Source organism: Argentina anserina, chromosome 7, assembly GCF_933775445.1.
Source record: "Argentina anserina chromosome 7, drPotAnse1.1, whole genome shotgun sequence".
In the NCBI taxonomy this organism is placed as follows: Eukaryota; Viridiplantae; Streptophyta; class Magnoliopsida; order Rosales; family Rosaceae; genus Argentina; species Argentina anserina.
Genome location: NC_065878.1, coordinates 8,751,137 through 8,766,245, shown reverse-complemented (window position 1 = coordinate 8,766,245; position 15,109 = coordinate 8,751,137). Strand labels below are relative to the sequence as shown.

Genomic DNA, 15,109 nt, shown 5'->3' with positions numbered 1-15,109 from the left:
TGATAAATATACATGTTGCATTTGAGATATATTTTGAAATTGCAATCTTTATGGAGGCATTGACTGCAATGAAAGAAAAATATGATAAATATTATGAAACATTTCCCAAAACCTTTTGTTTTGCTACAATAATGGATCCTAGATTCAAGTTAATTGTTGTTTCTCATTGGTTACAATACATGGGTGTTCATCAACTTGATATTAATTCAAAAGCATCATCTTTTGGGAACTGAATCGCAAGCACTTTATGACACGTATAAAAGGAATTCTGCCATATATTTGACCCCAAGGCAATTTGAAAATTTAATTTCAACCTCAAATTTAGCTCGTGGTTCTTTAGAATGGGAAAATGGAGACACCAATTAATCATATGTAAATCATGAGAGATATAAGTACCTTTTAATCTATATTTCTATGTTTCAGTTAATATTTGTACATACGAGGCTGCTCACATGCAGGACTAAGTATAAGGGACATGTGATTTATAGCCGTTAGATCTAAATGAGTGAAATCAAAGGGTTGAAATAAGTTTATGTTGATCTATCCATAACCCACAACTCCGCCTCTCCTTTTCTCTCTCTTCCTCTCTGATCTCCCCTTTTTATTCTTCTAGGTATTCTCTACATCAAGTAATTTTTGTTGGAATCAAGGGGGTGAGTTATTTCAAATTCAAGATTTCTTTCTTACTTGTTGTATTATACTCTTGCATTGATTTTAGATATTCATAATTCAAAAATTAAGGAAATATTCTGGATATGGATTCAACCCAGAAACAATGATTTTAGGTAAGCAAAAAAATGAAAACAAGATAACTTACTAGAACCTATTCCCAATCAACTACATACAACAATTCAACTGAAACCCATAAAACCCAAATGCATAAGTTTGATTGTAAACAATGAAATTAACAATATTGAAGTGACCCCAGATCAACTATATCACCTCCACTACTTTTCGAAGTCATACGGAGCATGCACTGCCTCCATCACATTCTCGCTGACGCTTAGGATTGTAGAAGACTTGAAGAGAAATGTGAAAATGTACAGAGTTGTAGAGAGCCCATATATAAAAGGAGAAAAGAGAGAGAGAGAGAGAGAGAGAGAGAGAGAGAGAGAGAGAGAGAGGGAGAAAACGAAGTGGAATGAATAAAAGAGAAACACAACTCTCGGATTTCACTCATTCAAAATCTAATGGTTATTGATCAATCGTCTCATTTTGTCTCTCAATCTTAGTCCCGCAGGTGAGCAGGCTTGTCTGTACATATATATCTACCAAGCAAAGGTGACCATTATCTCTAACTAACAACTGTGCATATTACAGGATCTCAAATTAATCGATAAAATTGTCTATTTAGGTCAATGACGAGTGATAAGAGAAGATATAGATGAATTTTTTTTTCTGAAGAAACTAGGGTGTCAAATAGGGACGGATCTAGGAATGAAAACCTGGGTGAGCTGGATTTGCTTTATGTAATGAACAAAGTTATTTTGCAAAAAAAAATTGACATAGTATATCTTGTTTTCAAAGAATATCGATATCACCTAATAACACACATATATATCATTCAAAGTCAAATATGCAATACAAATACAAATTAAACTACTTAAATTGTACCATTTGTTTATTTAAAGCATAAAACTCATCGATAACACAATATAATCAATAGTATCAACAATGTCTTTCTCCATATGCACTGTCATTAAATCAACAACAAAATCATCACTCATCTTAGTTCGAAGTCGGTTTTTAATCATCTTCACAGTTGAAAAAACTCTCTCTGTTGTAGCTATAGAAACAGGTTGAGTCATCACTAAACAGACCAGTCTTTCAATTAACATAAATGGTGTTCTTGTTCTAACAAATTTTTGACACAACTCTGAAATTGTGCAGAGATTCTGAAATCTCTCAAGTTCAGAGAATTGATACTCAAAATGCTCCAATTCAGTTCTTAAATCATCCAAATTAGGCACATCATGAGGATAAATTTCTCAGCAAATTACAAATGTTGTCAACGTCAAATGATTGGAAATCAAATCGAGGATCTAATGAAAAACTAAGAACCAAAAGCTCCCTTGCTTTCTCATTAAATCTAGTATTCAGTTCCATCAATTGAAAATCAAATACGACATTAAATACTTGAACATTCTGCCTAATTTTAAATCTTTTATCAATATCACTATATCAATAAATCTTAACAAATAACAACATTACAACAACCATCCTTAATAAACAATCAGATTAACAAATCTTGGAAACCTAATTCACAAACTCAATTCGTCAAAAAACTACTATGAGAAATAGATACGAATCAGTCAATACCTGAGATTGTTTAATTAATAGGATTAAGGATGAAGATTTTCCTAATAGAGTAATTAGAATTTTAGAGAGACAAAGAGCTGTAAAGAACTGAGAGGAGAGAGAGCGGAGTAGTGGAGGAGATACAGAGTCTCGACTTTTTCTAATCTCTATTTTTTTTCTTATGCTCTAACATGTAGTAAAATTTGAGCTTCCCTTAAAAAAAATGAGGTTGACTGCAGCAGACCCCAGCCCACCTCTACATCCGTGCCTGGTGTCAAATGCATTAGATGAAAACATAAGATTGCATCATACGCACGACTCATCAAGATACCCTAGCTACAACAGATGAAAGCCATGTTAGCCAAACCTAAATAAAGAACTAGATTCAACTTGCACAAATCCCGACCCTAATTTATTATTGCAAAATATAAAAACTCTAACCCTGAAGAGTCCCCTATAGATGAATAAAATGGCCGTAAGCAGCCAGTAAAGCATTAGGCACGCCCTGTAAAAGATTTAGTTACAAGGAGCTGAACTGGTTCACAACCACTTGCCACCCAAATGCATAATTTAAGAAAATACACAAACTTGTTTTCAAATGAACGAACTGGAGTTAAAATGACGATGTGACTAACCATCTATCTCTAGAATACGATGTGGTTCTTCTGGAAATAACCAGTTCAACCCTATGGTCTTCTTTGTGGGCAATCCTAATCAACTCGAACCCACGGCCGTCCAATTCAACTCTTTACCACCAAGAACTCTATAGAATACAAGTGCAGCTCAGACGATAAAGCTTTGATCTAAACAAGTCTATAGGGTTTGTAATACTGAATCAGGGTGACTTGATTTTGCTCAGACGATGAATATTTTGGCACGCCACTATGGGTTTACATTTGATTAGAAACCGAAAAAAAAATATAAAAAATTCAATGCTACAACCCTTACAACAAGTATTCTAATTACATCATTTCACCAGTACTGGTAGTGGTAGTGGCGAAATGAATGCATTTGTTTGTTCAAGAATTGTAATGGGGTACAACATAACTTGTTTAGTAATGTGCAAAATTCAAAACACAAGCATAGCATAATAGGGAATTTGGAGTGTGAACAACTGTGCTGTCTATATAGATATACCCTGGTTCACCAACTAGATCCAATAAGGAAAATAAGATATGATTAGTCCTGTGTAATTCAAATTCAAGCACATCAACCTCAAATCGAGCAAAGTTGTGAAAAAGAAAGGAAAAAACGAAGCTGTTAAAAAATTTGTTTTGCTATTAACAAACATGCGCCAACAAGGTAACAAATACAACAGTAAAGGAACCTGGAGGGGAGACCGCAAACAGGAATTGATCAATCAATGCCCAAGGTGGAATAGGGTTCATAGCCACCCTGACAAATACAAAATCAATAAACTCTCAGCTTGTTTTCTTAGGGAAACAATACAAGGTGCAAACATTATCCTGTTCCAAATAAAGTATACAACTACAGTCGGATGGTTGAGAACATAGAATTGAGAAACAGGAAAAATTGAAAAAGAAAAAAAAGGACGAAGAAGATGAGATATAAGTAAAGAATGGAAGTGGCTTCATATAGGTGATTCTATTTCAACAGGATCCCATTTCACCAGTTGATTGGAGGACAAGGCTTTGTATAATGCCAACCATATACAATTGAATAAATAAATGAATTATATTTGTTTGATGTAACAGGGTGGGACTAATTCCATTCCTAATCATAAGAAGCCAATTTTACTGAAATATGCTACTCACAGAACAGTCATCATGCACACGCCATATGGTCTCTCCGAGAAGATTTGCTACTGACAGGACAGTTAGCTGGGGAAAGTAGTTCTGCTCAGACACTGGAATAGAATTTGTTATGATCACCTCTTGGAACAAACCACTTGACAACCTCTCTATAGCAGGAGGACTGCAAAAATGATAGATGAAAGTAAATACTCAGTTAAGCATAACTACTACATTCATTCTTATAGTCCAATAATTAATTTGGGAAAGAGTATGCTGGCATCCAACTGCACTGCAACCATGGGTTAAGAAAAGAATCCCACATCCATGATTAATAACTCAGCAAAGAGGGTAAACACCTTTGTGCCCCGTGTAACCAAAAAAGAAAAAGAGGGTAAACACCAAATAAACGGTTTACAAAGAAACTTATTCCTTTCCATAAGATGTCACTCAACTAGTGATACTGCATTTATATCATAGATGCAGCTGGGATATTTCTATTGATTCCTTTTTATTACCAAAAAAAAAGTTATAAATTACCATAGGCTTATAGGCCTTTTTAGTGCGGACATAAACTCCAGATCGATTCTAATTTTTTTTTTAAAAAGGTCACTTCCAGACCTCCATGATAGCAAGGGCAGGGAAGAAAATGCAGACTATTTGAGTGATTACTTAAGGTACTATAAAACCATAGAAACAATGATATTTAGAGGAATGAAAATGGACACAAGACAAGAATCACCATCCGTTTTAAACCCTAATAAAATAATATAATTTACAATAAAGAAAACATCGATAAAAATATCTAGACCATGATGCTAAAGAGAAGTTAAAGACTTATTTTGTGGCAACCAAATTAATCTTCTCTCCCATATCATCAAATCGCTTTCCTTGCAGCAGACCAAATCGTGGTCCACAGCTACACACCACACAATTGTAATCAGTATATTACTGCCCAAATACCCCAAAATATCCCTATGCAAACAAAAAGAAAAACAAATTTCAGCCAAAGCCACACTACCGGTCTACTTCTATGAGCTCCTCGTACATGATGCTTATTTCAGAGTATGAAATGGAAAAATAATTATGATGTAGCATATATAAGAAAACAGAAATGTTAATTTCTGAATGTAAAAAGATTTGCAGAGGCACCTCTCAAAGCACAGATCTAACAGTCATAGCTTAGTTCCAAATACACCAGAGAGAATTCCTAAATGAGAATAGCCCACTATTCTGAACAAATACAGAAAATGGAATTCCCACAATAGCATTTCAATCAGAATTGATTATTCTATATGCTAGCAGCCACGCAAGAATTTGTAACTTGGTAGATTAAAGACAAAAGGTAGGTATGAAGTAATCATATAAAGCACCAAAATGGCCCGCTATGGATTTGTTAAAGTAAAAATGAAAAGAGTAGGTACATGAACCCTGGATCCATAGACAGTCGTACTATTTGTCAGACCAAACTAGAATCAACTGGGACAATGTTAGTCAGGTATACGTATGAATCAGCAAATCATAGAGCCTGAGAGGACCTTAAACTCAGATTGGGCATATTGTTTCCCTCTGGACTAATTTAACACTTTCGAGAATGTCTTTTGTAGTTTTTCCCCCTTGGGCATCCTAGATCCTAATAGTATGGCCTATAAAAAAATCAACAAACCTATGAACCCCTACAATCGAGCCCAGGTTGAACTGCTACTACAACTGCAATCTTCAATGAGCTAGAAATTAAACTATAAATTGTGAGCTAGAAATTAAACTATAAATTGCTCAAGGAAGATCCCGAAAGTGGTTTTTAAATATCAACTGTCAAAGAATTCACATCCACAGTGGCATTTCAAGTTTCTAATCTAACTCAAAACCACTGAAGATCCTACTCCAAAGTATGTATGATCAGTAGTTGGGATGATAATTTGACATACACATCCACACCTCTGATTTGACCAAGAAGACTACTGCTACTCAAACCAGGAACCACCCACTAATGAGCAAGCTACACTTACGAGAGATCCTCTCACGATAAATTCAATATGAAGCAAACAAAATCAACAAAAAACAATACCAAGGATGCTGATATTGGTGGAAATTATCATATTCTGCTGAATAGACATTCTATTTATGTCATACTAAAAGAATAAAAGTGGCATTCAAGCACTATGAAAGTAACACATACCTAAAAACAGCATGTGTACTGCATGCATAGACTTCCCTGGCACCCTCTTGATGTAGTAATTCTGCACCTTTCGAGATAGTTCCTATAACCCATCATCCAAACAATATAAGTTTATTGCAAGAACAACGACCAAGAATATAGCCGCAGAGACTAATAATGAACGCCAACAACTATAAGAACATCAATCAGTTTTATATCCCATGATAGTGAAGGAATACTGTCATAGCATGTCATAGTCATAGCTAAATGGTTACGGGATGTGCAAAGGAGATGTTGCGAAGCTTGCAACATAAATTGAACAAATTTGCACGGAATGAGTTAAGATAATTTCTATAATGAACCAACTTAGTAAACTGCATTAATGACAACAGCAAAACCAAATCTGACCCGCTTTATTGATCATACAGCAGAAAAGTAGACGGATACAATAAAATTGGACAAGAATCGATAATGATTATGCAGAAATATAAATTGGAAAATCAATAACTGGAATTGCAGGAATGACAAAACCTAAATGTAGGTACATTTCACGCTAGTCTCCGAGAACAGCCACTAATAAATGCAAAGGCAATGAAAATTGAATCCTCACAACAGTTACGACAGCCTTAACATCTGATTTTGCAGACTATCACCCGGAGTAGGATAATGCAAGACAGCCAAGTTAAACCACCTAAAAGATTACCAAATGAAGAATAGTCCATTGCCCCATGCCCCCATGCCACCACGATGCTTTTAATGGGCAGTTGAAAGTCCATCTTGTTATACAGTTGAAAGTCCTTTTCAAGTTGTATTTATAGAGAAACTTAAATCTAATTACACCCAGATCCATGGTAGAGATACCAACAATGGTTTCTAGTACTTTTAGTAGTCTTCTTCTTTTCTTCAAAAAAAGATATATACAGGTTTTTTTTAGCACGGCCATTTACAATTTAACTAATCAATTTCCAAAGACCTCTCTCATCTAACTCTGCAGATTATGAATTTTCCAAAATTCAAATTTACAATCACAAGCAAGCTCAAGATGATATGTACTGTTCAATTTTATTTGACAGAATCTTTATGAAGGTGCTAGTATAATTTCTATTTTATACAACGGATTACAGTATGTAAACTGACCAGCTGTATCAATCATGTCATCAACCATGACAGCTACTTTTCCCTTCACATCACCTATCAAGTTCATCACCTGCAATACAGATACATTCTACAATGAACTGACCAAAACAGAAAATCTTATGAATATTTTAATAACAATCCTTTGCTTGAGACTTCAATGATTTAAGGACAATATGATGAAAAATTTTAAAAAAAAACTAAAATAGTTAATTAAAAGCAGAATCATAAAAGTGTCAATGTGAAAATTGAGAAACTTTTTTAGAAAATGCAGAGCTTACCAAACAACCTTTTACTACATTATTAATAGCTTTTGGTTTTTATTTTGAGAATTTCTCTCAAGTCCTTCGTTATACAGACTGCTGTTTACTTGTTTAGAGTGGTCCTCTCGGAGATCTCTAGCACATTTAGTAGTCTGTGTTTATTTATTTTTTAAGAACAGCATTCAGAAGATATTAAGAGACTAAGAGGATAGTCAAATGACAAATGGATGTTAGGAAAACTCTCATTCCTACAGCCACTACTGGTAGAGTCTAGCTTCATTCATTTCTTTTACATAAAATTTCAAGTAACACGATAAGGAGGTTAGGAAATATAACGACTTCCATGGAATCAGTAATGCAGGGCCTAAGGTTTAGCAATGTGAGGGTCAAAATAATTATCACTATATAGAACCATAGAACTGAACGGCAACAATTTACCTAAAATATTGATGAGTTATGATGAAAAATGATTAAAGTGCAATTCTGAAATAGATATCAGCCTCATGTAAAATAGTTCATACCTCTGCCACATTGTGCCCATGCCGCCTTTTATCAACAATTGCCAGAGGAGCATCAGATAATTTCTTTGCAAAAGCACGGGCTCTAGCAACGCCCCCAACATCGGGTGAGACCACTACCAAATCATCGGAACAGATAGTCTTGCTGGCGAGGTAATCAAGTATAACAGGCTGATTAAACATAATAAAAACATTTAAAAAATCATTACAATCCGAACAGAACTTTGACCGTATGTATCATTAAATAAATTCAGTAAAAGTGGAGGCCAAAAATCTATTTAACAAAAAAGCAGAGACAAACTTCTTAACAACTTTATTGCACTCAGAAAGACACAATCCTAACCCTTAAACTAGCATATGTTTTACCCCAGACAGAAGCACAACAAGACCAAGGAAAATTAAGTCTCAAAACTAATATACCATATACTGTAGAGTCAATAAATTTTGGCCATACTGCATCTTTTTTCCTTTGTTTGTTAGCAAATCTGTGTTTCTTAAACAAGGCTTATTATTTTAGAATGTACAGTCGCCACTTATAGCTTACAATTGAGATTTTTAACTCTAGTATTTGGGCTTACTGAGCGCAAGCATAAGCCTAGACACACTATCTGTCTTAATTCCATCTGTCCTACAATCATTTACAGTGCCTTAACCATTCCAGCAGTGGACCGAGTGGATAGGCACAAATACAGAACTGATCTTACAATAAAAACATGTACATCAAAGCAGGAGATGCACACAAATAAAAGCTAAAGACACTTACAATGTTATCCCTAACATTCTAGCAGTAGTTTCGAAAAAATTGTTTCAACATACAATTTTATCACTAGTACAGGAAATGTCTCTTTTAAAATACATACATACACATAATCATTCCTAGTTGCCAAGTAAAGGACTGAAGAATCTTGTAAGAATCAAACAGCCTAATTGATGGTGTATGAACAGAAATGCCCCCAAGTACTGAAAAATTGTTACCTGACCATATACATGATCGACGGGAATATCAAAGTATCCCATCGATTGACCAGAATGAAGATCACATGCAAGAACACGATTTGCACCAGCTTCAGTGATCAAATTTGCAACGAGTTTGGCAGCAATAGATTCACGCCCTTGAGTCTGAAACAAAGAGTACTTATAGTTAATAATCAAAACAAATTTGAAATCAAGAACTCAAAATTCAAACTGGCCAAAATTTGTGAGTCATTACAGAATATTGTAATTAAGCACGGAAACATTGTACAAGCTACTATTTGAGGAGTTAAAAGTATAAATTTTATCTCTAATATTAGAAAGCCAGGTGTAGGAAAGCTTCAGCAGAGAACTGTCAAATCTGTCCCTGTATTGGCTAATTCTGATAAACAAAGAAAACAGATTTTACAGTAAATACAAAAAAAAAATTACAGAAAAAGGAAAAAAAATCAAACTGTGAAAGAGACATGGGATAGTGGGAACAAATTGAGGAAAACATGTATCGATCATGTGCGGCCTTTTGCACGTGTGTTGAGCGATTCAGAATGCTTCTAATTTGGATCCAAGTGTGAAACTAACTATTTACCAAGTATATATGGCATTCATCAGCAACCTTACTGCTACTGTAGAAAAGTTTCTTAGTACAGCCGAAGAACTCCATATGAGGATCCAACTTATGTTTTCACCAATAAGGATAAATTCACATATATGTTGTTAACAAGAAAAGGGATCAGCCAAGTCAAAAACCATTCAGCCATGCAAACATCACCTAAAAAAATACACAAACAGTGTTTAAACACTAGGATACCCATACCTGTAATCAAATAGTCGCATAAATTTAATAAGAATAAGACAATTAAATGGTAAACTATTTCTGGTTTTGCTAATTGTTGCAAGGATTAAATTCTAATTTTGGATCTAGACCTTATGATTCAGGAAGATACTAAAATGCCACACATTTTTCTTCTCTAAGAAAGGGATAACTCTTACGCATGGGACTCTATATATATAATTCTCTAAGTTTGAACCAACACTCATTGGATCACACATATCACAGAAGAGGCAAGAAAGTGGATGAAGGTAGTATCTTTTTAAACGGAGAAATGAGGTACCAATTTCAAGTTTCACACGTTAACAATCCCTAGAAATACCTAACCCAACACTAATTTGTTGTGTGATCTTAAGGCCACAATCTACAAGTGGATAAAATGAAGACAAATAACTCCGGCCCATGGGTGGTATAAATGAACAACTCTGCATCTGAACAGTATTTAGTCAAAATATTACTGGGGACCCTAGTACAATCATCAATCATTATCAAAGCTCTGAAACATATGAGAGTCGAGCAATGCACCAGAGATGAAAAAAATTTCCGGTTTCGTTGCTTCTTCTATTCATTTACCTTTCTATCAGCCCTGGCATATCCAAAATATGGAATCACAGCAGTAATGTTCTTGGCTGACGCCCTCCGACATGCATCAATCATTATCAAAAGCTCCATGAGGTTCTCATTTGCAGGAGGACATGTCGGTTGAACAAGATATACGTCACACCCTCTGACACTTTCTTGCAACTGAACATATATCTCTCCGTCAGCGAAGCGCTTTATCTTAATCTTTCCAAGTTCAAGACCCATGTAGCATGCAATTTCCTATCAAAAAGCAGAAATCAGTTCATTTAAAGTGGTTAAGATACACATACTATGCTCTTATTTCTTTGGTAGAATACAACTCCATGGAAGAGATTCTGTATAAAAAAATTTATAATGTTTGCTTTGACGGGAATGACCTGGGACATATATAACTTATTCAGTCTATGTTAAACATGTTTTCTTTAAAACCCAACCAAGGACAAAAACATCATCCCTCATGTCAACCAGTCTAGCTAAAAGCATGAACAAGAAGAATTCTACAAAAATTCCAACATTTACCCAACTGCATTAGGTATTCTGAACTATAAATTTCAGGATGGAAAGCATTTTCTTGATACTTCTAGAATTAGCTTTTTCAAACATAACCACACCAGAAGACAAAGGGCCAAATGGACTCATTTTTAGTTGTTTTTTCCATGGAAACATCGGAAATTCAGATCCATGACAAAGGAGGCTACATATTCATGTAACACAGTGAGCTACAGTGAAAATGACAAAAGTCAAGTAAAAATCAGGTCTTGAGCATTAAATATTGAAAAAAAAAAGTGGGAAAAGAAAAAGAAGTGGATTCAGAAATCCCGCTTCTGCCCATTTTAATAATCTACCTTATACTGAAAAAAAAAATCTTCGTATATAGAATTCAGGCTGCATGAATTCTTATTCTACATTTCAATCTAGTAGAACGTTATGCTATTAGATCTTCGCAGATCTATTAGTATCAATTATCCCATGTAAGTCTTGATCAGTCACTTGTTATTTTACAGTCTATCTTAAACAGTCTTTTTTAGTAATGAGATCCTACAATCCACACAACCATTCGCACTATTATCAGTAGGAGGTATCACCCAAAATGTCCCTACAATGTTGGAAATTTGGATCATCCATCTTAGCTTTTTCATCTTCCTTACATCTCAACATTTAATAAACTGGGATCAATATTCACAATCTGAACAGATACACTAGCTACCCTCTTCAACTAATTCTAATTTTTTTATCTTATTATTATTCTTGAGACCTTATTTTCAACTAGGTTTTGTCATTCAAACTCACAAAATGACCACACTGAAAATCAAATTTAATAAAGCAGGAAAGTACATCACAATAAACTTCTCTTATGGAAAATCCTGGTTTCTATTTAAAAGGGCAAATTTTCAGCATCATAGAGATATAATAGTTTGCAAAGGTTTAGGGTTTAGAGTTCCCGCAACATACTCAATTTCCCATATGATATAACCGCCTTCTATTTCATTCTTTGTGCAAGGGTGACCTACACAGATCTTAACTAAATAAAATTGAAAAACTTGGGCCTGCCACGATTCACTTGCTTCCCATTCTCCACCAGAAAATAAAAATAAAAAAGATAACAAGTCAATTGCCAAGTAAAAACCATCAAGAAAGAAAATAAAATGAATTCAAACCACCCCTCCCTCTCTACATAAACATGTACCAAGTCTATAAACAAATATATCAAAACCACACAGCCTCCAACATCATCATTCCCCTTTCTAAATCAACCAGACCCGAGTCTCCTTACACCAGAATCCAGCCACATGAATTCTGATCATAAATTATCTCATTATGTCTTGTTTATTTTCATCCTACATAAGTCTTACTCGGTTCGGCACCTGATCATTAGTTATATTTTCAACACTCTTTGTTCACTAACAACCACATCAGATCTTTTAAATTTTACATCCCACCGTCTAATCAACCTACCGCGATCTCATCCCTACATTATCACACACAAGTCACAATAACATCAAAACAAGCACTCACATGCCTCCCTCACCAATACAACCTCACAGTAATTCCTATTAGAACAATTCAAAACCACAAAACTTGCCGAAAATGTAAAAAGTATACCTGAGAGAGCGCCGGGTTCGCAGTCCCAGAGAATATCCTGAGCCTGGTGTCATCCTTGCCGGCTGCATTCACCACCGGACTCGTCCTCGTCAGGAAGTTCGGCAGCACCTCGTCGCTCCGGAGAATCGGAACGCTCGGCCTCCCGTTCGCGTACCTCAGAGGCTCCCCCACACTACACCGCTAAAAAAACCCCACAGCAAAAACAAATCAGTGAGGAGATATTCATAGTTACATACTCGAATTGAAGTGAGGAGAGGAGAGGAGGAGGAGAGAGAGAGAGAGCTTACGAAGCGTTTGGGGCATGGGATTGGGGAGGAGGAAGAGGGAGAGGGGTTAGTAGGGAGGAGAGTGCGAGAAGAGAGAGGCGATGTGTGGAGGAGCGAGGCCATTTCGGGTGAGGTGTGTTAGGGTTTTAGGGGAAGGTTTTGAGGGCGGTGGCGGGATGCGGTTCAGGGAAGAGAGGCGTTGTTGCCCATCGAGAAACCGACTGCTGAATGAGAGAAATTTCTATTTCCATGTTTCCATTTTCAATTTTTTGGGGATTTTTATTTATTTGTCAGATAAGAAAAAGAAAATACCAATTCTAGAATATCATCATAAACATGCGTTTTGGTTGTAGATTAAGATGTTTGCACAAAAGAGGGTCATTGAGATATGATTTGTTGAAAAGATTATAGCCTATATGCAATTTGGGTGTTGGTAGATTAATTTAGATCCTAACCTGCGTTTGGAGTGGTTGAGTGTAAGATCGATTGCTCGTTGTCGAGTTAGTTCACTTAAGTGCACGCTTGGTATGCCCGACTGCATTACACCTTCTTATGTTGCTTCAAACTAAAAACAAGTTTAAAGCAACATAATCGTAGTGGGTTTAGGGTTTAGGATTTAGGATTTAGGGTTTCGTTCCACGTGGCATCCGAAGTCCAAATTTCTTCACGGTGTTGCTTTGACGACTCTCCCAAGGTCGTCCCTTCCTTTGGTGCTCCCCGATGATGTTGGGGTCTCCGAGGGTCGTCTCCTCGCCGTGGTATCCTCATGGTTTGGAGGTGGGTGAATCTGTTTATGCCGAAGGTCAGCCTAGGGTTGGAGAAGGCAGCATAGTGGTCTCAAATCCGGCTTTGGGATCCAGGCCCACGATGGGTGCAGCGTGATGAGAATTTGCATCAACAGAGGCTTCTCTATCTTGTTATGGTGGCATAAGAGAGACGAGGGTTGCCAGAGCTAGTATATTGGCGGTGGTTGCAGGTTGGACAGACCTTGGTGCCTTGTGATTTGAGACAGATGGTCCTTTATCGGCGAGAGACATTGCTTGATCTCGGATCTCGGATTTGGCTAAGGAATCTGATTCCATGTCAAGAGTTGTGGGATGCGGCCTTGCTGTGTCGGCGACACCTCGTCTTTCCTTCATGGGATTGAGGAGGAGGTTTTTTCCGATGGGATTGGTGTTCATTGCTGCTAGCTGGGTGGGTGGAGGCGCTGTCATCGATCACCGTCGTCTAGTGTCGCAACCACATTTGTGTGGGCTTGGATTTGGTTTACGCTTGGACCCGATTTTGTTCTTTTTAGGCTCACGCACTCGTGGGTTGAGATATGGGATCCTAGTGGATGGTCTTGGTGGATTTGGATTTCTATTATGTTTGATCAGAAGTCCAAATCTAAGATTCTAGTTACTTGAAATAAGTTAGCTGTGCTAATAGGGCATTGTTACTGCTTACTTTTGGACCGACTGCAGACTTAGTAGTAAGATGTTAGTTTCTAGTTTTAGTTTTCTAGTTTACTAGGAGTTTTTATTTCACAAACTCTTAATTATCGTTGAGACGACCCGTCCCAAAACTAACCTAATTACGCACTGAAAATCAAATTAAAACCAAATTAAAACAGCAAACCGAAATCTAATCTAAAATAATTGTGACTGCACCCAAACCTTGTTTGGGCTGCCTACGTACCCTCTACGAGGGATCAAGCCATTCGTAGTTCAACTTAGTAAGGTAAACACCATTTTATAAATAAATTACGGAAAACACTAATCGAGATAAATAATGAATCCCTACCTGGATTCCAATGTTTTCCCTCGCTCTCAGCGAGTCAAGAACTTTCCATCTATGTTCCTCAAGTAACTGGAGTCCCTAAAGTCCGACAAATAGTCGTTGACATACTATCTGTTATAAAACAGTGATATATTGCATATATAATTTAATAAGTTGAATTATAAATAATTATAAATCAGAAACTAAGAACACGAAAAGGAATTCAACCAAAATACCGAACGATTGATGATGGAAGAAGTAGTCGAGACGTGTGTGATACCACACTGTCCTTAAGACGTTTACGCCTCCTCTACGGGTGCAAGGATGCTTGGCGCTTGACACCCAGGATATAACGACTAAACGATTCTAGGAAGTTGCACTACTAACTAGAACCTTCAACGAACTCGAAATGTACCTCTTTCTATCACCATAGAAAAGCTAAGAATTTTGAGAGTGTGAGAGGATTGTGTTTCGAAT

General features: G+C 36.3%; 1 protein-coding gene across 1 annotated transcript; it reads right to left on the bottom strand.

Annotated features, from left to right (window-relative positions):
• Positions 1-3,458: 3,458 nt before the first annotated feature.
• LOC126801916 (ribose-phosphate pyrophosphokinase 1) lies at positions 3,459-13,149 on the bottom strand. Its single transcript, XM_050529408.1, has 9 exons — positions 12,896-13,149; positions 12,609-12,788; positions 10,497-10,745; positions 9,098-9,241; positions 8,126-8,293; positions 7,345-7,414; positions 6,229-6,310; positions 4,074-4,233; positions 3,459-3,693 (listed from the first exon to the last, which is right to left on the bottom strand). The coding sequence occupies exons 1-9, from the start codon at positions 12,995-12,997 to the stop codon at positions 3,655-3,657; spliced, it is 1,194 nt and encodes a 397-aa protein (XP_050385365.1). The 5' UTR covers positions 12,998-13,149; the 3' UTR covers positions 3,459-3,654.
• Between the last annotated feature and the right edge of the window lie 1,960 nt (positions 13,150-15,109).

What these genes read in the sequence shown, in the direction of transcription:
- LOC126801916 (XM_050529408.1), bottom strand. Translation starts at nt 12,997, where the DNA reads ATGGCCTCGCTCCTCCACACATCGCCTCTCTCTTCTCGCACTCTCCTC. An exon ending in TCCCATGCCCCAAACGCTTC is followed by an intron (nt 12,789 to 12,895) that starts GTAAGCTCTCTC and finishes GGGTTTTTTTAG; the next exon opens with CGGTGTAGTGTGGGGGAGCC. An exon ending in GTGTGCATGATGACTGTTCT is followed by an intron (nt 3,694 to 4,073) that starts GTGAGTAGCATA and finishes TGTATTTGTCAG; the next exon opens with GGTGGCTATGAACCCTATTC.